Source organism: Pungitius pungitius, chromosome 16 (assembly GCF_949316345.1).
Source record: "Pungitius pungitius chromosome 16, fPunPun2.1, whole genome shotgun sequence".
NCBI classification, from domain to species: Eukaryota; Metazoa; Chordata; class Actinopteri; order Perciformes; family Gasterosteidae; genus Pungitius; species Pungitius pungitius.
The window spans coordinates 10344042-10371894 of record NC_084915.1 but is presented as its reverse complement, the minus strand read 5'-3'; the positions used below and the strand labels follow the sequence as shown (position 1 = coordinate 10371894).

The following is a 27853-nucleotide window of genomic DNA, read 5'->3' as shown; positions in this document are numbered from 1 at the left end:
TAACTGACGTCATCAATGTCTTTCCTGGTAACTGCATGCACATTTTATGACATGAATTATGAGATAGAAAATAGCGCAATGAAGATAGACAGTTGTTTCTTTTGTACAGTTGTCCCATTACTTAATCTTAAACTAATCAAACAATCCCGGATCATTTTATAAAAGACAACAGCCTAATTTTACCTACAGAGAAAAAAACAGACCAAAGCTTTTGTGATTGAGGGAAGCTTTTAATGTCTGCCCGGGCCATGGTACTTATCATAATGACTTTTTTGTTAACTTAATGCAGGGTTTTGGTTCATTTTCTGAAAGATAATGTGGGTCAGGGGCATCTGATGTGAGTGTTTTCTCACTTGTGTTTGACCTATGCTCCCTAATTATTACGATTCAGAGTAAGGGCTGATGTGTACACTGCTCCATAGGACGCTCCTTTTTCAGAAATGTCAACCAAATTGACCTTAAATCCTCACACCGTGCATGCAGCTGTAGTATTTTGGGATGCAAAGCCCAGTGGTGGAGGGGTTTCCTTTGTGTTCATGTATGTCACAAATGCCAAACGGTTACACTACAGAAAGCAAATCTGTTTGTAGTGCTACACGACCTTCACGGATTGTGTAAAGGTAATAAGGGAGCTTTCTACACTTGAAGGGGATGTTCCTCTGGCTCCCAGCTCCTTTATGCGCGCTCTGGTACCTGCATGGAGAAACTGCAGTAAAGGGCGCTTGGTAAAAACCATGCTGTGTTGTCATCCTATTTTTAGGGTTAGTATTCAAAATGACACAGTGAGGAGGAAAACAAGTGACAAGTAAAGCAACAAGCCTACTTTATACTGTATGAAAATGTCCCTGCTCACAAGCTTATAAAAAGCCCAAAGTTATGTGTAGTTTTAAAGATTTATAGATTAATGCTCTACCTTTTTATAGTATTGAGAAATATTGTTTGGTTACTAGTTAAAAAATGTCAAAATCCCAGTGCATAAAAATCTTTCATAAATAAATACAGATGCTTTTGGTTTCTATAAAAACAAGGTTTTATTGCATAAACATATATGGATATATTTCTTTTAGATTTAACATTTTAAACTTGTTATTTGCATTTTTATAAATCCATTTGGTTGGCAACTATTGCTGTTTTCTTTATCCTTTTCAAAGCAGCATGCCAATGTTGGATTACATATTTGTGTTTAGTTTTATCTCTACATAATCTACAAGATAACAACATGTTTTGGTAAGAACATATCTTCAAAGCAACTGTCAAAAACATGAAAATCATGAAGCAATTCCGTCATGTTAAAGATGTACAGTATCATAATGTGAACTTCAAAAGTGTTGATGAAAGCTTTTTCAAATAAGTTCCCATTGCAAGGATGTCTGATAGGAACCGTTATTAGAGAATTGCAAAGATAAAGTGGTCTATGCTGGTTTCAAAAGGACCAATTCCGTTGGTAACAATGTGCTGACAATTATCAAAGCCACAAACTGACTGACAGGGATCAGTGGTGCGTACATCATACAGCAGTTTATGCAGGACAGTGAGGCAGTGAGTACATTCAATAAAAACTAATGTGAATAAAACACACCATTAATTGTATCCAATGTCAGTTTTAACCATCCACAGTGAGGCCAACAGTCTTCTAACCCAGAGGACGTGAAACACAGATGATGACGATGTGACCTTGTATTTGCATATTCATAAAAATGCCCCCTCCTGCACTCTGATTTGATTAATAGCTGGTAGAAATTTGAGAAAAGAAATGGCTATTACCGTTTTAACTGGAAAGTCAAATCTGTGGGAGTAGTACAACCAGGGCAGTGCCACAATAAAGAAAGATTAAATGGATTACCCTGTTGTTCAAGGACGCGAAAACATGCATACTGATTTACAGTATGAAGAGACCTTTTCACTGCCATACTTGATTTTACAAAGCTATTTTTTAATTTATGATTTGTCTTACCCGGACAGCGTATAAACCCACATGGCTGCACATTGGTATGATTGAAATATATAGTTTGGTTATCATCAGACAGAAGAATAAATAATGGCTTCAAGGTATTAGATCCAATCATGTCAAACCGGAGCACCGTGCAATTTAGGAATCCACATGTTGCTGTTATGACACATAATGTTGCAATAATTATGAACTAACACTGTATTTCAAAGATGGCATCAACATTGGACCGGGAAAAAATAATTCTCACGACATTAATGAAAATATGTTTATGATATCTATTGATATCACAAAATAATCCTAGAAACTCTTTAAATGTGTTTGATAAAACATTTTTTTGGAAAACATTACCGTAATATGAAAATGTAATTACAATGCCAATAGATAAACAATGAAGTTTACCTGGCATGTTCAACGGCATTATAAAAGAGGAGGAACATGATCTCTAAACTCCTACAAGGTATTTCTGAAATGTTGTCACCACTATGTGGTTTCTAAAATTGTAGCGCTATCAGGTCTAAACCATAAAACCCAGCTATGAGGCCAGATCCAACACATTCTATCACACCAACTGCAGCAGTCACCTCCATTTCTCATCCAATCCTGAGCTGTATCAACTGGTACGACAGCACAATTTTGGTTGTGGGGGGAAAAATGTGTTGTTTTGCCATTAAAAATAGTGAATGTTCACCTACACAGACCAAAGGGCTCGAGTGATAATGGCAGAACACAAATCCCGAGCTCAAATACATCGGAGTTGTTCTCAAATTCCGAAATCACTTTGTAAACGTGGCTGTTCAAGTGTTTCGATGCAAATCTCATTTTAACCACTAGACTGCAACCTTTTCTAAGAAAACAGCTGCTCTTCCAGCATGCCGAAGCTCTGCTGTATATCCCTGAATTATCTCACTAGTTTCTACCCTTCATACATTCTGCTTGAGAAAAAAGAAACACACACAACAAGGACTACATTATATATATATACAGAGAAATCCATGGGAGTTAGTTTAAAGTTTGATATGGCAGTATATAAACTGGCATGCTGTTTGTGCGGTTTATACTCACCACAATATGAGATGCTGAGGTGAAATATTTTCTATTTAACACATTATCAACAATATTATAATCTATCTGGTCGAACTAACGACCAAAAACAGAGCTCTACTTTAATACATTTTTAACCTCTCAGACAGCCTGAGCTTACATCCTGTACATTCTCTCTCTCTCACACACACACACACACATACACACACACACACAAATGGTGAGGGATTAATCAATCAATCAATCAATGCCAAGACTTAATAGCACAGACAGGGGGACAGTGATGGTTCTTAACTGATTCCCCACTGAGGATTGAGTTGTGCTCCTAGATATACAGAAAGACTTCTGTGCCCCTAGATAAGTGGACTTATCGAGTTAGTCCATTTAGTTAGTCCATTTAGTTAGTCCATTTTCCACATAAGGAGTTATGTTTAAACATTATATGAGATGTGAGTGATTTGATATACATTTAAATACTCTGACCAACATTCAGCACCAACATTCACTCACATTCAGCGCTACTTCTCTATTGGAAATATGCGGTTGTCCATAATAAATTTGATTTTGAAATAAGGAACGGCTCATAGCACCTTATGAACATTTTCGGTTACTAGAAAATCAAATTTGAAGGGCGGTCAAAATAATATGCTCAATTAATTTTCACTGTTTATATAAAAACACAATTATTTTTCCACTTCTTCTTTGTGACCAGTAAGCCCGGTAACTCTACATGGTGACATCTTCAGTGCCAAACACATATACCTTTCTTCATATCACTCGCTTCAATAAGTTAAGGTTAAATTAAACAACAACAAAAAAAAACTCAACTGATGGTTTAGAGAAGTGCTCGGGGGTTGTGGCTGGTCCTGCTTTGGCTACAGAGACGAGATGTGAGGTCGTGGCCGTTCCATCCACTCCCCAAGCTCACAGTGCAATCGGTCACTCCATGCCGTTCCGCAGCATCTGATTGGCTGCGATAAGCATGACACTGATGATGAAAGCCATGGCGAAGGCGCAGATCAGGCTTTTCCTGACACACGTCTGGCGATTCTTCTTCTTAGGATGGACTGAGGGGAGTGAAAGAACAAAAGAGACAGGTGTTTACTTGTTATTGTTTATCCCCAGTTTGTGGCTCCATTAGTGAATCAATTGAACGAGCTATTCTGGCTCTGTCCAAAGGGTTGAAATAAATCTGCCTACAAGAACAAACCAATGGCCATTTAGCAAGAAATCAATTTACTCATTTAATTTGAACAGAAGAAAATAATAGCAAGACTCCCAAGAAGTCGATAGAAATATAACAAGCTGATTTGACACTTGTTTTGGGATTGTTGTTGAGAAGTTGTGACGTATGAATTTGTGTACTTTAAAAGGTGCTGATAGGCAGATTCCTTGGATAAAGCCAAATACATTTCATATCAGTGACCATCCTTTAACAGAGTTAGGGGTCATGGCTAAAATTATGAATCTTACATAGATACAGTCAAAAAGCTAGTAAATGGACCTTGTGAAAGATGGGGAATATATTTTTAACATGCGTCTCAAAAATGTTGGCAATATCTCCAACGCTTAAACTACGTGCACACATGCACATACAGGTACTTTTGATGATGCAGCAAAACAAAGAGGGGAGGAGTGGAACGTGGAACCTTTCTGTTCTGTTGTCTGCGGAGGCTAAAAGTCAGCAGAGTGAAAAGATGTGTCGCCAAAACAGCAAGAGCCAAAATGTTTCTCCCTGTCAGCCTCCTTGTCTCAGTTTGTTATATCACACACTGCATCAATAAATCAACTCAGAGCCTTGAGTTGTGGATCTAAGAGGGACTGTGAAAGTCCCGACGGACGATGGGGCGGAAGCATTTAAGAGGGAAGTTGAGGATGTGGGAAGAGGGTCAAATGTAGGGAGTAAATCAACTGTTACTTAGCAGAGAGGCTCTTTACCTCTTCCTCTTTCTGCTTCTCCTCTTTCAAATCCTTTCAGCGGTTTCCTCTCACTTACTCCTTCCCCCAACAACCGAAACTTTGTAAAAGAGAACGCAGAGCCAGCAATTCCCTGATCCCTTCTTCAGCCTCTTACTTCTCCCTTCACTGTCCCGTCTCTGATTCGTTTCTCCCTCTCCTCCCAGCTGTCTCTCTTCAGGTTCCCAGAGACTCTGGGCCGGAACCCAATGGATTCATTAATTAAGAATGTGCTGGTTTTCGGGCCAGTACGATCTGTCTTTACTTTTTTACTGTTTGACTGGATGTTTTGCAGCTGGAAGGCAATTTCTTACTGTAACTGACACGGGGTCGGATTTAGTTTGTTTTCCTTACACCCCTCGAAAGCAGTAAAAATTGGTCTTACTTCCTAAGAAAAAAGGCCTTTTGTGTATTTATTTTGCTCTCAAACACTGACTTTAAAATTCAACTAAATACATGCAATACACTACCTTGAGACTAATCTATTTTGTTTTTTAAATCTTGCATCTGTTTTTTCTTCCTTTGTGCCTCAGAAATTGTTGACCTTGCTTTCAGGATCTCCCTGTTGGATATTCATTTTGGTAGAGCAGCAGATTAAAAATGCCGAATCTCACCTTGAATATTTTGAAGCACGATGTAGATAAGTTATTTCAAAGAATGTGAGGTAAAAGTTTAAATTAAAAGTGTCCATAACTTTCTGAACTAAAACAAGTTTCAATACTGTCGCTGTGCATGCTTACCTTTCTTAACCTTCTTGAGGTTGAGCAAACTAGTGCATGGTAAACAGTGAGCTTCAGAGGTGTGACTGGTCATGTCCACCGATGTCTTTCATTTTTTTTTATTGATTTATTATAACCAATAAGTAGTGACATTTTTGCCCCATGGACGGCATTTTTAGGTGAAGCAAAAACACCTCCAGTCTGAGCGCTTAGTTACTTACTTAGATTTACAATTTAAACATTCATGGATATGTTTAATTAGCTCAGTATTAATTACATTGGAACCTATTTTCTATAAGTATATAGATACCTGATGTATCTAAATAAAGTATATAAAGCAATGTCATGTTTCCATGAAAACAGCTTCTTCACCTCCTTCATACTCAGGGCAGTTCCCTGTTTCATTTAGGCTCTCCTCCTCGGTGATGATGATGTTCTCTATGTCCTTCATTGTCAGGTGGTCCCGGAAGGCGTGGAAGAGCACCTGCTTCAGCTCATCAAGAGACAGCTGCTGCATGTCAAACTGCAGGGGAGTGGGGGGGGGGTGTGATCAATGTAGAGGCAGAGTCATCCACAAATTGGCAGATATATATAGAAGATAAGCATGAGGTGTGAATTTATGGCATGAATGAGTTTGTTTCTTGTTGCCCAAATGAGAGATTTACAGGTACAGTATGGAAGTCGGAAAGGTGTCAGTTGTAATGTAATGGCAGCATGATGCCTTCATATCATTCGAAGTGCTACAGTTTTTATGGGTGACTGGATCAGTATACAAACCAGTGTGTGTGTCTGTGTGTATGCAAGCACTATAGATGCATCAGTGGCAAAGGAAATTCAGGCACATTTACCCCCCTTAAGTGGTTATATACTCAGTCTCTAAAATGATTAACGGGATTGACCAATCTTTGACACACAATCTGAATCTTAGCCGGCATCCTGTTCCCTGTCTGCCATTCTTCCTGTGCAAGCCCCAGCTGATACACACTAAAACCCACGGACTCACTTGCTTATGCCATCCTCAAACCCACTGGCGTCTATATCGAGATTATTTACCTCGGTGACAGTCTCAAATACAATCAGTCGCTTGGTTTAGCACAACAGATGGACATGCTGGGGCAGGCGATGCCACACACAAAGTCAATTGGGGGTTTTTATCGGGAGAAAGAAAGAAAAAGACAGTCCTGTGAGATGAAAATAGGAAAGTATGGTGAGGTCATAGCAAATGAGAAGAAGTAGTGGGAGACACAGATGGACAAAACAGAGAGTGGAGACTGTAGAAGTAAAGATGAGTTGTGATGGTGATGAGACGCTCATTTTAACACAAGAATCTGCAGTCCCAAAGCATGGCAATTATTAATATTCCTATTAATTAACAATTATAAAGTGCTGGCATTTAGTGTCTTTTTTCATGTGATCACACTGCAGTTCTGACATGGATGAACACACATGCTCAAACACAAAACATTCATAGGAAACGTAATATGCAGTTTATAGGAAAATAATTTCATTTGTGTATGAACATGTACAGATTTTGATGCATGTTTTGTCAACTCTTCCCTCCGTCGTATGCAGAACACTATTTGGTAACAAGAGTGAAATAAAAAAACAGCCTAAAATCAATAGTATTTTTGTTTTCAATGGGCTTGGTTTTTTGAATAGCAAAGAAGCAAAAGTGACAGAAGATGAAGACAGAAAATTCTTCAGACCCCAAAAACATGAAAGCATGGCTAAAAGGGTCTGCATCATAAATTGTATGGACCTTTTCCAAAATCCAATCAATTGTTGCGTACAGACAAGAATGTGATCTTTAATTCATCTTCAAAATGGACATAGCAGGCGCACAGAGGATGTGCAATGTTCCTGTCTGTCCACATGGGGGAAAAGCCACGATGGGGCCGCTACTTGGTCGGCGAAGGATAGCCACAGAGAGAAAACCAGTTTGTTGAACCCGGTGCATCACTAGCGGTTGTCCTGAGGGCGCTCGTTAGGCTACTTTCTGCACTAAAGCTAACCCAAGTGATCAAAGTGAAAACCAGTATGAGTTAAGCCTGGAACACACGACGTGAGCAGACGGCAGAACCGGCAGCGTCTGGGTCCAAAGTTGCCCTGTCACACTAAGCCGATTCTCACTTACAAGGCCGACGAGGACCAAATTCGGCCCACGGTGCGGAACACACTGAGGAGACACTGAGGAGACACTGAGGAGACACTGAGGAGACACTGAGGAAAACTGCCCGACCGTCGGCTTGGCGTGTTCCAGGCCACATGATCAGAAACATTAATGAGGTACGATACAGTCAGGAATAGTGCGGCGGAAAATAAAAGTTATAAATAATATACATGCAAATGCGAACATTATAACCACGTAACTAGAAAAACTGAAAATAATTCCCAATTCTCACACATTTACTTACTCGGTCACACAGTCTTTTGCCTGGAGTCTCAACGAGGCTTATTGCCCTTGGCGACCAGTGACCAGTGACATACTGAAGGAGCCAGGACACATCAATCAGAACAACAGGTGCTTACCCTCAGTCCCTCCCGTCTAATCCTTTGAGCCCTGGTACCAAACAAGCTTGTTTTGCCAGTTGTCCACCTGCTCTGTCTTGTGACCCCTCTCTAAAAAGTCACCCCGATGGACAACCTGCAAGCCTTTGTACTTTATTCTGCGCTCGCTGGGTCTTATCTGTATTCTGTATTTCAGGTTCGTTTTTTTATCAAAATTAGTCACAATTTGATGTGATAAAATGGAATCTGGAGCAAAATGTTCCACATTTGAAGCACTGAAACAAAAACGGCACTGGAACAGCCACCTTTTAATAATTTAACTCACGGTACACATTCACACACACATCCACCCACACACATGCGCACCCACAACCACACACACACAGGGACTAAAAAGGGATGCGTAGACCTAAGAGGTTGCCTGTCCTCATGGAATGAAGTAAATGAGTTAATTACAACAACAATAAAATAATGAACTCTATTTGTTTAGTACCTGCACTGCACTGTATGTAGGTCAAAGTGCTTTACACACAAAACAGGGAAAAAGACACAAAGGATGAGATAAAAATAAGAGGAAAGTAATACAAAATAGAACATTCTAGAATGAACACACAAGATATAGTAGTAATAATGATAAGAATTAAATCGGTAGCCACGGAGCAAACATTAACAAGACACTGCAGCAGCATCAAAAGAGCATCTCCTTTATATCCTACTCTCTTTTTTTTCATTTTGCAGTGGGGGATTTTTGAGGTTATAAGACAAACACTCAGAACGTGTTGTGCCTTGAGAGCGCTCTCTGCCAATAGGGGGCTGGCAAAAAACACTGCACAACAGAAGTTTCAGATCCCGATGGACGCAGACTCACCACAGCTCTTGATTGCAACACATTTATAAAAAGAAAATCTCCCCATGGGTACAACCTCACTGTTAGTCTCATGTCGGGCCCAGCCCAAAGTTGACAAGGAAACCAACCTCCCCCGGAGCTGTGGGAGGTAACAAAATTACAACATTCATATCAACCACTAACCACTGTTTTTATTTTCATGCATTTTGCATGTCTGCGTTTTACGGCACGTTGTCAGATAGACTGGTCACATACTCGTGGAGCCAGGACACAGTCGGAAGTCAGAAGAACAGGTGCTCAGCCTCCGTCTTCTCACCCTTCTCTTAAAGAAGAGTGACAACCTGTGTGACAACCTGCAAGCATTGTTTCCTTTATTCTGTGCTATCTTTGTCCTATTTTTCGTGATCGCAGCAGTGCTGTCAGGGTTAGGTTGCTGGGGACAGATCTTAGTATAACATTGCAGGTGAGATAAGTTATTCTTAACAAAGTAAGCAGAGGTTACAGTCAATCAAAAAATAAATTATAGATTAATTAGATCCACAGGAACAACATCAGTCCCAATTAAATGTGATTAAATGCAAAATGTTCCACTCCAAAGGTAGAATAAGTTCTTTCCCAGTCGCTGTTATGATACCACTGTTAAACTAATTACACCTAAGGTAAGTTTGGTTGGAACCACCATCAAAAAGCAGTTCTTTAATATTGTTTTTTACTCAAAATGTGGCATTCCTGGTCTGAACACTGCATACTGTGTCAATAGATAGCAAACAGTAGTGATAAGTCTGTCACTGGCCGGCTAATCCATTCTGATTCCTCCACCTTTGTTTTCCTTCTCTCTTTTCATTAATACTGACAGTTGAGTTTAAAGGAGACATATTATGCTTATTTGTGATTCATCAAATGTATCCCTTTCATTCTTGTGCCTTTTCAGCCTGGGACGCATTGTATATAAATGTGCGTAACTGTGCAGCCGACTACAGCGCATTTTGAGGGTTGAGTGCTACGGCGTGTTGGGAGGATGTGGGGGGGCCAAGGCCATCTAAGGGACTCCCTATGGGTCTGATGAAGAAGGCAAACCCCGGAACATCCAAACAGGTTGTCTTAATTTGTATTCTTTCATTACAGGAATCATAAAAGAATACACAATTTGGGGGTTTGTAGACATGCCAGAAAGCCCCATTAATGTGTAGAAGCACTGTCCAAGTGGAATTTCCACAATATGTCCCCTTTAACATTTGTAACGTGACGTTTGACACAAATGAGTGCAGAGTGGATGTTCACAAGAGCCCGCTGTTCTATTTTCACACTGCAGAGATAAAAGGACATAATTGGCTGCTTGGAAAGACTGTTTTAAGCCAAAATAAATGACACGGTAGGTTTTTCAAGTGCTTGAGGGTGCAAGAACAAAGATCGGGCTGGATTGCCTCCCAACACTTTTCAATAAATTAACGATGAGCCGCCAGCTAGCAGCTAAAAGTGCTAACAGTGTAAACAACCAGCTACGGGCGCTGTTATCAGCTGTAACTGCAGAATAATAGTGGCGGCGCACTCACGTGCGCTAACATACAATCAAAGCATGAACGACCTGCTGTGCATGTTGTTTAGGGAGAAACTGTGATTAGGACACAGAGCGAGAGCAACATTCTCTACTCATTGTCACTGCCGTTTTCAGAATGAGAATTCTTTAAGCGAGGCACAATAACAAAAAGGCCAAAGCAAGTGAAAGATGAAGACGTTTCTTTTATTTCTTTATAGGGTCCTTTCCATAATGCAAAAATTGGAGCCTGCTAATGGCGAAAAAATCACTTTCAGTGAAAGCAAACAGCGAATCATTGGCCAGTTATAACTACTACTACTACTACTAACTGGTCCATAGATTCTCATGGTGTTTCAGATGTTCTGCATTTTCATGTTTATTTTGTGGATTTCAAGTTTGTTATGGCTGAACGTTCTGTAATAGAAAATATATGCCACAGTTCACTGAAACTCGTTTCCACGTCAAATGTTTTGCAAAGTATGATTTTTGATCAACATCATTAACAAGTGTTAGCACGTCTGTGCTATGCAAGCTGCTTGAGGTTTACTGAATGCGCAAACATGCTGCTCTTTTAAAAATGATTGTAACAGTGAATAAAGACCTACATGATGAAGGAAAATCAAAATAGAAAAATACCAAAGATAACATTACGGATACAGCCAAGAAAAGGGTTATCCTAGTTTATCTGTGGAAACCGGATTATCGCGAGCCTGCCGGCAGTAATATCTCAGCGTTATGATACCACTTTGAAGCAAAGACTCCAAGAAAAAACACAGCGTAGCGTTTTTACACTTCATTTTTTTCTACAAGTCAAAAAACAATATAGTAACATGTTCATTTGTGAGATTTAGAGGGAAGTAAACCATTTGGGGTGTAGCTTTAAATGTATCTATACACCTGTATATAAATGTAACGAATGGGAGATATCATACATTATACGTTCATGATAACCCTATTTCAGACTCCCAGAAAGATCTTGGCTCAAGGATAGTTGTTGGTTTCCCTCTTAAGGCATTGTTACATCATTTGTGACGCTTCCCTTTCTATTTACCGTTATCGAAGATATCGAAATCTCCCGAGCAGCTTCTACCCATTCCATCCTGCAGAAGCAGCAGATATATCTCGAGTACACTAAATAGAAAAAGCAGTATGCAATCACCAGGACACACAAAATGTGTTGATTGTAATCAAGAACTACCAATTCCAGTTCCTATGAAGAAGTAAATCATTCCATTTTATTGTGCAACACATCGTCTGACAATTGTGAACCTTATCATTATGATCCACCATGATGTGCCCCCTTTTCTTCTATCTTTCTCCTTTTAATATAATGACTCTCCTTCTTGCAGTCTCCCTATGAGGTCTGCGAAATATAAACAGAAACACAAAATACACACAAAACACAGCGCCCGCCGTCCCCAGAGACACACTTCCTCCCACCATTTCAACCCCTTGTCCTCCGTCTTCCCATATTCTTTCATTTTAATTTATTTAATATCCCGCTTTTCTCTCGTCTTCCGCCTCTCATTTTTCATTCCCCTTCTTCCTGTTTTCTTTTAGTCTGTCTTTCTCTTCGCGGGGCTTGAATATTTTAAATCAACCCCCGATGAACACTGTCTGCGACCTTCAAGAATCACAAGCACTCGTATGTCTTCTTTCGTTCTTTCCCACTCTCCTCCTTTGTGATTTTCCTTCAAATTCCTGTATCTTATATGTGGGGAACCTTCACCCCCCTGAACAAACACCACTCTCCCTGTTTGAGACGTACTGTCCCTCTTACCTCTCTATTCTCTCATCTATTTTAGCTTTGCACACTGAAGCCCGTCCTGCTCCATCCCTCCTTCAGATGGAATGTGTCCTATTTATAAAATGTGACACAATATTTCCCTTGGAATGACGTTCGTGTATGGCAAGGACCTTTTTTTCCTGCAGCAATTGCACAATAAAGAACAATTTAAATGTGGCAAGGGTATGTGTTTGTAACCTAAAACACACCTCCTCATTTCAGTGAGTCACACTCTAAATGTTTCTCCTCTTATTTGACTCAAAGAAAGCAGAGAACTGCTTCCTTAGAGCTGTCTGCTCAACCAGCCATCCTCACCCTCCTCCCTACATACACACAAACACACTCACACACACTCAAAACCTTGCACTTTTCATTATTGTCGCATGTCTTACCTAAGAGGCAAAAAAACACTTTGACAGTAACACACTTTCTCCAGTGGAACAATTAAAAAAAAAAAGCAAGCTTGTTATAATGCTTTTTAAGCTGCTAGCCTTAAAAACCACTGAGACAAGCACAGAAGCTATAATCTTTATAATAGTAAAGCCCTCTGCCACACTGTGGATCACAAACACACACCCAGACTCCAAAACATACAAACATACTATTCAAAAGCAACACACTTCATTCTGGCAAGATACACCTTTCCTCCGAGATCCGAGGGTTGAAAGAAGAAAAAAGGTTTCTTCTTTATCTGATAACAGAAGAATGGTGGGGGCCAGAGAGGGTTTGTTTGTTTATTTGTGTGTGTGTGTGTGTGTGTGTGTGTGTATTTTAGAGAGTCCCTGCAGAATATAGAGTTAGTGCTCAGGGATGTAAAACTTGAACCGCCTGCTAAAATACAAAGTGAGAGGTGAGTGAGAGTTGGAAAAAGGACGCGGAGGGGATGTAACTCATAAGTGATGGTTCTGAGTTGAGAGGAAGAGGAGTAAAAGGAGGTGGAGGAGAAGGTTTTGTCTTTCACCTGCCAGAAGATGTTGTCAATGGTGTTGCCCAGGAATCCTTCTCTGTTGTCAGATGAGAGCAGTTTGGGCCCAAGTATCGTCATGAACTCCTCAAAATCGACCTGGCCGTCCCCTGCACACGCACAGACACACACACACACACACACACACACACACACACACACACACACACAGACATGTAGAGAGGCTTACCGGAACAATAAAAAATCAAAAACAAAAAAAGGAAGGCTGGCAGACAAGCGCTGAATAATGCATTTTATGCTGAAGTTAATTTGCTTGCTGAATCAAAGAAAGGCATCCTGAGATAAATCAACAGATGGATGATCCCTCATCCATGACAAACGCCCATGCATCATCACCACTAATTCACCTTTTAAATAGGGTGTCTGCACCTAAATGCAAAGCAGTGCATGTGTGTGTGGTTGTAGATCGCGTTTATAGATAGTTATTTTGTGTTGCAGTGACAATGCAGGAAACATTTTAATTTGAAATTCAAGGGACACAACTTGTGTTTGCATTATGCATTCTACTGCTGCATGTTGTTTAAGACAACAATCAACAGCCAATGTCCCGTGGAATTAATGCTCAGTGAACATCCCCACAACAGCATGTCTTATGGCTTGCTGCACAAACACCAGAGACTATACTGTACATTGGTGTACATTGCTGATATTGATATTGCCACCCTTTTACAATGTTATTTAATGTTACTTGATGCTCGTTTGTTTCCAATAAATAGCTTTTCAGAGACATTAGATGCACTGTACAAGTCACAGTGCTACTGTGTTAGTATTGGTGGTAAAATACTGCTCTATTTTATGGGGCTGAATATTTCCCAAGAACATCACTTGTGTGGAACCATGTCATTTGGCACTAATTACAGGAAAGACAGAGGCAATATCCATACAGTTCCAATCAATGATAATTAACTCCTGTTGCTTTCTTTTAGTGTAACGTGGCCAAGCTTAACAGAGAACAATGAGACAATTGTCAACAGACAAACATGCACTTCAACATCTAAAGATGAATTTGGAGTTTGATAGTATTTAGGTCAGTTTTATTGGAGGTGTTTATTCAAGGAAATCCCTTTGTTTCCTCACAGTCAGTGTCAAATTCCTGTTTGTAGTAAATGTCTCGGAAAAGATCAAGAAATGACAAGGAAATTGCAGACCTTTTAAAGGAGGCATTACCTTGTAATACATATATCATTACGACATTGTTTCTCTATTCTGAAACCCTGATAGCAGTCTCTAAAAATAAATCTTCAAATTACCATAATATAATATTGTTATTCAAGACTACTTGCCTCAAACCTTAGGGGTATTATAAGTATATAATGCAAGAGCAGGGATTTAATGAAGTAAAATGAATCATCTGAAGGACTGTGCGTCCAAGACTTGATGATAATTGACATTCTTGAACTAATTGTGCTGGGACGACTTTCAGTGCTTTATTAGCGCCGTCATGGAGATGATAGAAGTTAGAGGTGGACGATACTGCCTTCGAACATATTCCCCTCGGAAAACAAATGGCAGCGCTGCTCTCAGACGGACGGGACTCGTCGAGGCGAAAGCAAAAAGCTTTTAGCTTTGACCTTTGACATTTTTCACAAGTTGTGGAATAAAGAGCAGGGGTATAAGAACTAGTTGAAAGATTGACTAGCTTGGTGGTGATTTAAAGACTAATTCATAGTTATTTCCATCCTGTGTTGATTTACAAGCACGGCTGGAGTTTAAGGAGCAGCAGCAGACACATCCTCCGTTCAATGTCTCCGATTGAGTTTATTCTTCACAACTGTCCACCTGCTGCTGTAAAGGCAGTTTAAAGGCTGTTTTGCAGGGTAATGTTGAGGGTGACAGTAACACAAAATCTGGTTTTGCCTCAAGCAAATAGGAAATGCATCAATTTACATGTTTGTGTTATCTTTTTATGTTTTTATGTTTATTTACAGCACATTAGAATTTGAATATTCATACAGCTGGCTTTTAATGGAAGGAAATATCATTCTTTTATATATAATCATTTTGAAATAGACAAGTAACTAAACTGCCTTTTATAACGCATGTACACCTCGTGTGGTGCCTTACCATCCATGTCCAGTCTCTGCATGATGATGGCTAGCTCCACTTCGCTGGGCATGTAACCCAGGGAGCGCATGGCCATACCCAGCTCCTGTTTGGAGATGAAACCATTCCCATCACGATCTAAGACACGAAACGCCTCACGGATCTCTGCAAGACAAACAAACAACGTAACACGATATTGTGTGTCAGGCCGTCTGCATGTCATTTATTTTGAATACTGACATATTTCAGTAACCAATTTTAACTGATTTTAACAAGCTGTAGTAGCTTAAAGTCTTTGACATTGAGTCATCCAGTGATGTAAATGAGATGAGTCAGATTATAGCAGGTGTGTAGACGGTGCTGAAGTGTGCTTCCCTGGTGCTGATGGCAGGCTTCTCCATTAACTGGAAGTGCGGCATCCTTTCCCTCAGCCAGTCAAAGGGAACCCCTGCGCTCGCTTCCTGCACTCCCCCCTCTCGTTCCTTCCTTGTTTCTCTTATACCTTTACATATTGTATTTAACAAACCTATAGGGGTCCATATCAGTCCCTCCACGTAGCACAATTGCCAACAGACTGCCAAGATCATTTTCGATTCTCTCCTCCCACATAAAAAGCTTGCTTCTAAATGGAAATTGTCAGGAAATGCACACGGCTCATGCGGCAACTCTGTGTTCGTGCAGCAGAATTTCTCAAACCTCTCAGGACCTGGTCAATCTCCGGCTAATTACCTGCCAATCACTTTGCTCTTTCTGAGCGCAGGTGGAGCTTTTTGGTTGCGGTCGAGGTGGTCAAACTTATCGACTTTATAAAGACTTTGCACGTCTGACTTTGCAAGTCTTTATTAAGCATCTTCTCGTGGGCCAATATTTTTCTTTTACTTCAGGGGCAGGAGAGGGCGTTATTTCAGTTGGCATTGGCCACTGGTGCAGATCTTTGTAGAGAAACACAATTTAGAAGAGCAACCTCCTGCTGGATTACAGATTTTCAATTTGACTTTACCCAGGACTAATCTTTATTCAGAAAATTGTCAATAACCTTCTCGCCTGACATGTCGCCCCTGTGATAGGGTTAGGATTAGTATCAGATCTGCCTCCTATGACTGTCTTTACTCCGTCTGCTGTGGATTTAAGATTGTAAATATCCCAAACGGAAGATAACTAGATCCAAGCCACTGCCTCTGTCACTGAATAAAGTGAGAGGAAAGGGATTGGGATTCAGCCGCCCAAAACAAAGTGAGACGTAAAGGTACAAATAAGATGGTTGTGGTTATGTGGCAAAGCGTGTGTGCGTTTGTGTGTCTGTACCAGCATACGGCCCTGCCTATTATAAATTCAACCCCCCAGGACTGTACTTGTTCTCACTGTGATTGATGAAACGCCTCAAAACCAGAGAAAGGGGCAGCACTGATCCAACACAGGGGTGATTAGGCAGCCTTCTATCTGCGCTAACAGATGATCGCAGAAGAACCTCCAGCATCTCTCTGAAGTGGGATTAAGAGGTTTCAAATGCTCGCAGCCAACTCCATGGATATTTTGTCCACATCAAAGAGTCCATTTGGTTGCGTTGGATCTGTGGTTGACAGGGCTTAGATAATGCCTCCTCATGATGTCTGGAAGTTCAAATTCCATTTACCGAATTGCTCTACACAGGTCCGCACTATCTTCGATGGACAAAGACCAACCGTACTAAAGATGTAGAGGCATTTCCGTCACTGTAGCGGATCTGCTTTCAGCTCACCAAAGCAACTGTTTGAGTGAACTGGGTTGAATAGAGTTTTACGCAAGGGACATTGGATTAAAAGATTTATGCTACAAAGTACTTCATACCAAAGTTCATTCGAGCAAACTGCACAAGGCCAGTTGTGTGTTAACAAAAATAAGCAGCATCAGTCACAAACACACTCCCGTGCCCTTGCTCATTGTCAGGGTTAGCTACTTCTTTCCCTCCAAAGCAACCAATGTAAAGTCATTTTTGATGTAATGTATTGAGATGTTATATAAAATACTTGTGTAAAGCTGCATTTAATATTGGGGAGTTTGTCTATGATTTGGGTTGTTTACAGACAAAACATATGGCTGTGCTTTACCTCAAATTATCAAAGTGCAGTTTTATTTTCATACAGTCTGTTTACTAAAAAAGACCTTTCTGAGCGCTGTTCCTGTCATTTCAATTTTACATTGTTTGAAAACTTGAATCCGGAAACCTAAATCAATACATAGTGTCCTATTTCAGGCCTCGTCCCACACATCTAATATCTGTCAATCAAGCCCTGTAATGGATTTTAATTCAAAAAGCACCATAATTAGAAACCAATGCTTCGAGTCAAGCTCTGACAAAATGGCTGAATGGAAAACTGAGAAGAATAAAGTCTTTTGTTACTGCTTTGTCAGTAGTGAAACAGGAACTGCCAGCACACCTCACACTCTACTCTGCAGCCCCGCCATGAAACAGCATGAAGCTCTCTGTAAGCACACTCACCCCCCAGCTCCTCTGTGGAGATGCTGTTGAGCTGGAAGGCTTCGCTGCCCTCCGTCAGGGAGCTGCTCAGGTAGTTGTCGGGATAGAGCAGGCCCGCCCGCACATGGTGGAATGGCATCTTCTCCCTGCAAAGTAATCACACACACACACACACACACTGTCTAAATACACTATGAATGTTTGTGTTAGCGAGAAAAACTACAGGTGAGAGGGATTTGAGTCTCAGAGCGTGCGTATGTGTATTCAAAACCTGACGACCCACGCGGCCGTGAGCCCTTTTTAGAAACACAAGCTCCTTTGAGGAACGTTGCTCCTTCCACTCTGCGACTTCTCGTTCCCGGGGAGAAACCGCTGTCTCCTCGTGGCAGAATCACAGTGACAAATTATGTAACCACATTATAATTCATTGGATTCACAGTAGAGATTCCACTGTTGTTCATTGTTCTGATAAAATAGCATCAGAGTGCATTCAGGAACAAAAAGGAATAAAGTCCTGTCATTTGCCATTGTTTTCCTTCAACCCTTCGCTGCCACCCGACACCGGAACCAAGAGACCTCGTAGCTGAACAGGGCATCAATCAGCCAGAGAGAAGCTCTACTTAGATTCATGGGAGATGTCCCTCTGAGCGCTTTCCCTGCGCAATGTTCAACCGTGGCGATATGCTTCATGTAATATTCCCGCCAATAGGACATGATGAACTGTTGAGGTAACCGAAAGTCCCAGAGGAAGTGATATAGATCCCGAGAGTATTCGGTGAGTGTGTCACGGCCAGACAGGACAGATAGAGATAGAAGTGGAAATGTCTCGCTCTCTGGGAACACGGTCCTCTCCTCTCCTCTATATGACCTAAGAAGCGGTTGTTCAATCACATGTTTTGTAATCTTGAAAGCGGATGATGGGCACTCTAGACCCTAAATGTTTGTCCACCAGCACTGAAAGTGAGTTGTTCAGGATAAGTCCCCTTTAAAGTATTTACCATGCACAGGTTTTGCAGACGTGAGTATCAGGTCTCAGGTGCTTGAGGTGGTTGATGTTACAGCTTTATGTAGATGTTACTGTGTAACTGACATTGAGAAGTCTGCTGACTTTTCCACTTGTTCATCGCTGATGGCAACATTGAAAGCTCTAAATATTCTAAAATACTCTTTAATTAAGGTGCTATGTGAAGCAGGTTTACGACATTGAAATTTTGGGGCGTTAACTTCAAGCTCAAAATAATTGAAAGAGTAAATGCAATCATCACTGAGGAGATTGGCCGTGCCTCTACTCTAATATACTCTGAGACGAATCCGCCTTGTTTTTCATCCAAAAACATTTTATGGAAGTAAATTTGTGCCATCGGGGGTTGAAATAAAAAGGTGATTGAATTTCTAGCACTGAATATTTATGCATTGAAATTATGTACCTGAATGTTTTTCAACATTAAAAAACCGCAAAAAAATTCAACCTAAAAAAAAAAACTGTTGAAATATTCAGCCGCAAAAGAAATGGAGGCTACAATATTCAACCCAAAAGCAATCGATTCTAGATTCAAGATCAGGAGCGTGCGTCAAGCTGAAGGAGCGAGCACCCAAAACACCTTTGGCTTCGGATTGTAGCCATGTCCAATAATAACGGGGCTTTAACTCATCTTGAATTTGATTTTTTTTGCGGTGTTTTAATGTTGAAAAACATTCAGGTACATCATTTCAATGCATAAATATTCAGTGCTAGAAATTCAATCACCTTTTTATTTCAACCCCCGATGGCACAGATTTACTTCCATACCTTTTTTATTCAGTTTCTCACAACAGCAGATGATACAAGAAGAAAGGTCTACTCCTAAACTAACATCACATCAAACCTGTTCATTGAAAAGTGATGGAAATAAATATTTGACTTGAAGCAACAGGTTAATATGACACTTATAAATAATACAAAGAGAGAAAATGGATCCACAGATGCACTAAGGGAAACATGTTGGGGATATGTGTATGATGCTCTTCTGGTTGCTAAATTGGTGTGTAGGCATGTATGTGCAGATACAGCAGATGTATTCAGGTATAGTTAACGTATACGTATGGGCACAATATTTATAATCTATTTCTTTTGTAGAAGTTGTAGAGTAATAATACACGTACACGGTTAAATTTGTATGGATACGTTAGTCATGTCTGTTCAACAAGTTAACGTACCTGTGGATGTTGGGTATGTAGTATATGTATAATTTCCTCCCCTTTGGGAGTGGTGGAGAGACTGGTTGGTTTACTGGCTTATATCATGATTTATGACGTTTGGTATCAGTTAAATGTGGTGCAAGAAAAAGTCATGTAATTGAATAGAAGAAGGCATGTGAACAGCCCATATGCTCTCACAATTGTTCCACTGACATAAACACCCACCCACTCATAGGAAAAAACCCTTAAAAAAATCTATACATTTTTCCTATCTGTCTTTCACTCCCTCCTTATATTTGATGGAGTTATTTTCTACATGTGAAAACAGAGACAGGCAGGAGCGCTGGCATGGACAGGCTTTAGCGCAAAACCTCCATCTGATAAGCCTCATTGCCTGGATGAGGGCAGGAAGAGGAGTAGCAGAAAGACAGACAGACAGACAGACAGACAGACAGAAAGGTGTGAAAGAGAGAGGGAGGAAGGGTGCAAATGGAATGAAAAGAAGCAAAGGAAAGAGGACAGGCTGACCAACCCAGTCTCCAAAAAAAGCGTGAAATGGCTACGTTGGTCCACCGTGATAAACGTAGTCATGTTACGTTTTCCCCCAAAATAACGTTACTATGTTACGTTTCTTTTGGCCCATTCATTTACATTGCTTTGCAAATAGGTCACGTGACTATCAAGTTTCCCGGTAGCGAAAAGAAAAACATGGCGGACGGTCAGCATAATCTCCGTGAAAAACACAATATTTTAAGAAAGCATCAGCATTTGTATGCATTTCGATGGCATTTCTAGCGAGAAGTATGCGTTATTCTTTCATAATCTTCTATCAGAGACTGTAGAAGACCTTCCGTTTATTCGTTTCTGCGAAGATTTGAGTGTCCCTTTGGCAAAGCGTGGCTACGCAACGCCTTTAACGGCGCATTATTAAAAAAACACTTCCAGTGGGGGCGTTACCGTAAAGAGGCGTTCAGCCTTAAAGCCACTAATCGCCAAACAAAACAAACTCAAAGCACTCGAATCACATTATGACTTTTTAAACATAAATTCCGTTATTTTTATGAGTTTTCAATGAAAGAATGCATCATTTCCGGGGGTAGGCATGCCCGGGACATCCCGAATTATGGGCAATTTTGATTTGTCCAGCTTTTTGACAGCTCCAGTCCCGACTTCCAATCACAGCCTCCTAAATCAATGACGCGCCTAAAACTCTCGGATCGAACATTACGTCTTGTTTACATGGGAAAGGGGGGCGGGGCTTCGCCCTCAGAGCGGAGCGTCATTTCTCGCTCCACACGTCTCCTCTTTTTACTGGCCAGGAAAACGGGCGATCTATCCCACGTGGGTCTGGCTCCATTCCATTGGCTCTGACGAATCCATAGAGAGGCGGGACTTATAATTTGCCCGGCAAACGGAGAGATTTGAGCTGCATTGCTTCCACTGTGCGTGAAGTGGCCGTGAGGCCTCCACTAAAGTCTCTCTCTATTTGTTCTGCTTTACTCAATAAAAGTAAAACCTTTACAGATATACTGTCCACACACTAGGCTAACATAATGGAGACTTCCAGGCTTCGTCCTTTATGTTTTATGGGGATAAAGCCCCTGTAAGTAGTTTTTTCCCAAGCAAATCTGAGTTTCTTCTTTTTTTGTGTGTCCCATACAAATATCAAAATATATATACTGATTTTCACATCCAAACACACTCACTTATGTTCCCTTTTATCATGACAACAAGAAATTTCAAGATATACCTTTTGCTTTCATAAATCATACAGTGTGTAAATGCCCAGCAGTGTACGGTCCGGGGGCCCCTATCGGGCCACTTGTTAGATGGTTCGATTAGTCTATCACTACTATACTTTGATCTGACGACTAATTTGCACATCATGCTCGTACCGGCATGGCTTCGCCCTTCCCAGGCATAGTTCATCATCTTCCGGGGTCCTATAGCCAGTGTTGGGAAAGTTTACTTTCTACATTAACTAGTTCAAAGTTTAGTTTACAAATTTTAAAAAGGAACTAGTTCAGTTCATAATTCAAAATATTTGAACTAAGTTCACGGTTCCAAAAAATGAACTAGTTCAGTTCTTTTTTTCCATACGTTGCTGCGAGCTATTTTTTTTTTAAATTATTGCCACAGCCCAGAACCACAGACAGCAATTATTTTATCAGTTTTAACACTGAAGCTATGCATCAGATTTAATCTTCTTATCCAATTTGAATCCTTATCCAACCAGGGTTTACATTAGCATTGAGGGGACAGCATTTCCCTAATGATTCTTTGATGCTATGTTGCTGTCTATTCACTCCACACTAGCAGCAGTTGCAGAGTTTACCCCTACACTACATTCTCAAACACATGCTGCTTAAATGGTCTTTTTTAAATAAGGAATTATTAAAAGAAAAACAGGACAGTAATCATTAAGGTGCAAATGTTTGCAAAGAAAGGTCAGATTCCTCCCATCCTCACCGACCTTGTCAGTAACTTCATAAACTCTTTAAAATTATTATACGCCGCCTCTTTGCTACACTTATTAATGCGCGTTTATGGTGTGTTTTCTATAGAAATCTGGTACCCCATTGAACATTAAGCTGAACGAACGCGCCGTTCATAGACACCAGAATGAACGAGAACAGTGACGTTCATCGGGCATTAATACAGTACGTTGAGTTCACGTTCGCCCAAAATATCAACAAGTTTATGAACGCGTTCAGGCACAACACTGTCCCAAAAGGGCCGGGATCGCACCTCACCCAGCATGCCTCGGCCTTCACTTTTTTCACTACAGAGTTTTGTTGCACCCTGTGACTCCGGCGTTAGACTCCTTCGACTGAGTTTTAAGATGGGTTGGATGGGTTACTGACTAAAATTTATGCCCCCACCCCCTAACTGCCTCAGGGAAACTTGTAAATATAATAAGTCAAATAAGTCAAACAAGCAAGTTGTATCTGGTTTAACCCTTTTATTCCTGTAGGCGTTTTTTAGGTCTCATGCTGGAAATTGCATTTACACACTAAAACTAGGATAACGCATGTCTGATGATAGTGACAGTGAGTCTGTCGATCAAGATGAGGATGGAGACATAGTAGAGGTTGAAAATCCTCCTTGTTGAACACCCCACAATACATTCTGTGCTCCCTCTGGCATAACATTTCTAATGATATCATGTCCCCCCCTTCAGTATTTTAAGACATTCTTCAGGTTATTGTAGGCCAGTTGAATGTGTATGCCATAAAATTTGACACAAACAAGCCCTTTAAGTTTACATGTTTTGTATGTGGATTTTGTACATACAGTGTTGGTCATTTCATTTCTTTGTTTAATATTTTTGAATTTATGTTTGAATCCATTTGTGGTTAATGTGCTCAAAATGCACTACTTTCTTAATGCTTACATTGCTTGTTTGACTTATTATATTTACAAGTTACCCTGAGGCAACAGACCTAAATCAAGTTAGGGGGTGGGGGCATATATTTTAGTCGGTAACCCATCAAACCCATCTAACAAGTGGCCCGATAGGGGCCCTCGGACCGTACACTGCTGGGCATTTACACACTAAAACTGTATGATTTATGAAAGCAAAAGGTATATCTTGAAATTTCTTGTTGTCATGATAAAAGGGAACATAAGTGAGTGTGTTTGGATGTGAAAATCAGTATATATATTTTGATATTTGTATGGGACACACAAAAAAAGAAGAAACTCAGATTTGCTTGGGAAAAAACTACTTACAGGGGCTTTATCCCCATAAAACATAAAGGACGAAGCCTGGAAGTCTCCATTATGTTAGCCTAGTGTGTGGACAGTATATCTGTAAAGGTTTTACTTTTATTGAGTAAAGCAGAACAAATAGAGAGAGACTTTAGTGGAGGCCTCACGGCCACTTCACGCACAGTGGAAGCAATGCAGCTCAAATCTCTCCGTTTGCCGGGCAAATTATAAGTCCCGCCTCTCTATGGATTCGTCAGAGCCAATGGAATGGAGCCAGACCCACGTGGGATAGATCGCCCGTTTTCCTGGCCAGTAAAAAGAGGAGACGTGTGGAGCGAGAAATGACGCTCCGCTCTGAGGGCGAAGCCCCGCCCCCCTTTCCCATGTAAACAAGACGTAATGTTCGATCCGAGAGTTTTAGGCGCGTCATTGATTTAGGAGGCTGTGATTGGAAGTCGGGACTGGAGCTGTCAAAAAGCTGGACAAATCAAAATTGCCCATAATTCGGGATGTCCCGGGCATGCCTACCCCCGGAAATGATGCATTCTTTCATTGAAAACTCATAAAAATAACGGAATTTATGTTTAAAAAGTCATAATGTGATTCGAGTGCTTTGAGTTTGTTTTGTTTGGCGATTAGTGGCTTTAAGGCTGAACGCCTCTTTACGGTAACGCCCCCACTGGAAGTGTTTTTTTAATAATGCGCCGTTAAAGGCGTTGCGTAGCCACGCTTTGCCAAAGGGACACTCAAATCTTCGCAGAAACGAATAAACGGAAGGTCTTCTACAGTCTCTGATAGAAGATTATGAAAGAATAACGCATACTTCTCGCTAGAAATGCCATCGAAATGCATACAAATGCTGATGCTTTCTTAAAATATTGTGTTTTTCACGGAGATTATGCTGACCGTCCGCCATGTTTTTCTTTTCGCTACCGGGAAACTTGATAGTCACGTGACCTATTTGCAAAGCAATGTAAATGAATGGGCCAAAAGAAACGTAACATAGTAACGTTATTTTGGGGGAAAACGTAACATGACTACGTTTATCACGGTGGACCAACGTAGCCATTTCACGCTTTTTTTGGAGACTGGGTTGGGCTGACAGTGTTTGAACTATGGGGTCACCTGCACCCCAGGGGGCATAGTTTCAAGTCTGCAGCGTGGGGATCAGAACCAATTGATGCACAGACTACAGGGAAGTGACTGAGATGAAGGGAAAGGGATCACCTGAGATTGAACCCAAAATGAAATATGAAGAGAGGAGAATCATGTTTCCTCCTCCCTCTGTCCCCATAGAGCAAAATGCATTAAGACAAAAGTAGAGAAGAGGTGAAAGGTAACAACCGTGTTTTGCCCAACAGACATGCACAGCACTGCCGTCACGAGCAGCCCAGACAAGATGGCAGTGCCAGATGAAAGAACACATGCTTGTTGCTGCCGCCGTCAACCCTCAAAACTCAGTGATTTCACTTTGCCCAAGGACGTCCGATGTGGGATGTGTTAGCTGGCAAGACGGACTTCGAGATAAATCAACAAATAATTCTCTTTTTACTTCGAGCCACAAAAACGTCAGTTGGAGCCCCTCTTCTTCATCAGTTGGGGAGATAAGGCCGCCTGCCAAATATAATGTTAAAAGCACCGGACAAACTCCAACTGGGTAATTTTTCAAAATAGTCCACACTGCCCAACAAAAGGAAAAGGAAGACAAATTGCTCACGTCAACAGACCAACACGCCTTACCTCAACAGGCCAATTATAAAAATGGCTTCTAATTAGATTTGCATCTGAATTAAAAATCAGTAATGGAAATACAATAAAGTGTCCTTTCTCCCTCTGCCTAATGTCACGTTTTCAGTGTCCTCTTGGAGTCACCTTGGGCCAAGTCAGGCCGCCTCTACACAGCTGCTGTCTCTGCTGTCTCTCTCTGACCCATCAAGGGGGGGATACTCTTAAAACATTTCCTCAACAGAGGCGCTGTGGGTTGCCCACCTTGTCGCCTATACAGACGTTTCTTCCCGGAGGTCAACCTGGGTCATCCAGCACGCTCCATGTGACCGCGCCACGCCAGTGGGAAAGCTCTGGTACTTGAGCACGAGCCCGGGCGAGAGGAGATGCGGACGCGTGTGTCCTTGATCTTTCCTTTGGCGATCTGATACGACGCTTGTTAGATGTTAAAGGAGTCCTAACCGACGGGGGGAAGAGTCAGACCCCCCCCCCCCCCCCCCCAGTGAGGCGCCACACGGCGCGCATCTGGCGCATAGCTGGACTCACACCGCCTGATGCTCCAAGTTGGATCGACATTCTCGATCCCATTGCACTGAGAACGAAAATATGAAAAACATGCGCTCGACCCTCCAAAAAACGCTCGCACGCACACTGCACGATACCACGCACGTACTCCAACAACACGCACAACGCATTCCGTCCGTCGCGCGCACAGGCGGGTCCCCCGGGGCAGATGCACGTCTGGCAGGTGACAGATTTGGCGATCACGTTTTATGGCTTTGAAGTTTTATAGCATCTGTCAATGCGAATGAACACAACTGGGCTTTTATCACAGAAAAAAAAACAATACGTGAGCTGCTGCCGTGAACAGGAGTGCGGCTGAAAAGCGTCAAAGCATGATGTATGTTGACGGAGTGCTGTACATCCTACTGTGTGCTGAGACGATTATACTGTAATTACACTGATAGCGCGCGTGTGGTGGACCTGTAATCACCCCATCACACCGATCAAACCCACGCAGCGCGCACTGACGCGCACGGAAACAGCTGGAAAGAGATGTTGAGCAGCAGTTGAAATAAAGCCGCACAGCGACTGAACGCAAATAGACACAACTGCGTTGTCCTCCATTAAAAAAAAGAAGCACATCTTGTCTAGGCTGTGAACACATACATATTACACATAGTATTATTTCCACGCACACACATTTAGGGAGATTACAACAGGTGCAGTCGCCCGCGCGGCTCCACGGCCGTCAGCGGTACCGACGCATGGGCGGTCGGTCTGTCAGTCGGTTGCGGGTAATCACGTTTTTTAACGCACCGACCCGAAGGTGGCACAGTAAAAAGTGGTCTGGGTGTAGCCTACCTGCCTGTGAAACGACTGGCTCCCCGGCGTCAGGCTCGCCCGGCTCGGTTAGAACCCCGTCGGCGGAGATGCTGAAGGTGTTTTGAATTGCAAAGGTGTGTTTAGTCTGTTTGCATCCGTCTCACGCTCTCGGGGAGTCCGTGCGACAGCCAAAGATGGACTCATTCAGTCTGTGTGTGGGACCTGCTTTGGGGATTCACCATGTGTCATGTGCTGCACACTTTTTAGGTAGTTCTTCAGAAAATATATTTAAAAAAAAAACATCCAGTGGTTTGAGGAGGAGGAGGAAGAGGATGGTGGTGCTTGGAGATTCTGGCCGTTTTAGATGAAGCCCAGACCCACTACCATCAGTTTTCTACATCTCACTTGTTATCGCCATGTCTTGAGAATTTGGGAAGAAGCAGTTGGTGGGTAGAGCGCCAAATCTTCGTCCAATCAGCTCGCCCCTACGGACGCCACCCAGACGCCCACGGGTCTGGGTCTGACAAAACGGGGCTGCTGCTGCTGCCAGTTTTACCTCTCACCAAAAATATGAATTACGATTGATTTCAATGTCCTCTGTCGAATCAACGCTGGATGGCGGCCGTTAAAACCATTGAGCGCAGATCGGCAAAAGAAAAAGGCAGAATGATGTGCAGGGATCTCCCGACGCTCCCGGTGCCTTTATCTCTGTTACTCCCGGTGGCAGAGTTAACCCATGTATCGGTCCGGTCCGGTAAGGGAGGGGGCACACGGGGGTGGAGGGGAGTTGGGGTAGGAGGGGTGCAAGGCAGCAGAGGTGCGACTGTTAAGTGAGCGGAGGGATCATTGTGCAGGTGTGTGTGCGTGGAGAGGGAGTCAGAGTGAGAGTGAGGGTGTGAGAGAGAGAGAAGGAGGGAGGAAGAGAGAGAGAGCGGAGGGGGGGGGGGGCTGTAAGGTCAGAGCAAATCAGTGGATCATCTCCCCTGGGAAGGTGTGCTTGTGTGGTTTTTTCATAGAGACATTCTTCGCAGCTTTAAGCGTCATTGATGACCAATTATGGTGTTTAGGAAATGACATCAGCT

At 41.8% G+C, this 27853-nt stretch overlaps 1 protein-coding gene across 2 annotated transcripts; it reads right to left on the bottom strand.

Annotated features, from left to right (window-relative positions):
- Window positions 1–1016: 1016 nt before the first annotated feature.
- Window positions 1017–27638, bottom strand: caln2 (calneuron 2). Of its 2 annotated transcripts, none has more exons than XM_062558133.1 (6): window positions 26811–27638; window positions 17853–17973; window positions 15395–15538; window positions 13307–13419; window positions 6040–6190; window positions 1017–4059 (listed from the first exon to the last, which is right to left on the bottom strand). In XM_062558133.1, the coding sequence occupies exons 2-6, from the start codon at window positions 17968–17970 to the stop codon at window positions 3932–3934; spliced, it is 654 nt and encodes a 217-aa protein (XP_062414117.1). In that variant the 5' UTR covers window positions 17971–17973; window positions 26811–27638; the 3' UTR covers window positions 1017–3931. The 2 variants fall into 2 exon arrangements, with proteins under 2 accessions (XP_062414117.1, XP_037323387.1); XM_037467490.2 differs by having other exon boundaries at window positions 17853–17977; window positions 26811–27637.
- Between the last annotated feature and the right edge of the window lie 215 nt (window positions 27639–27853).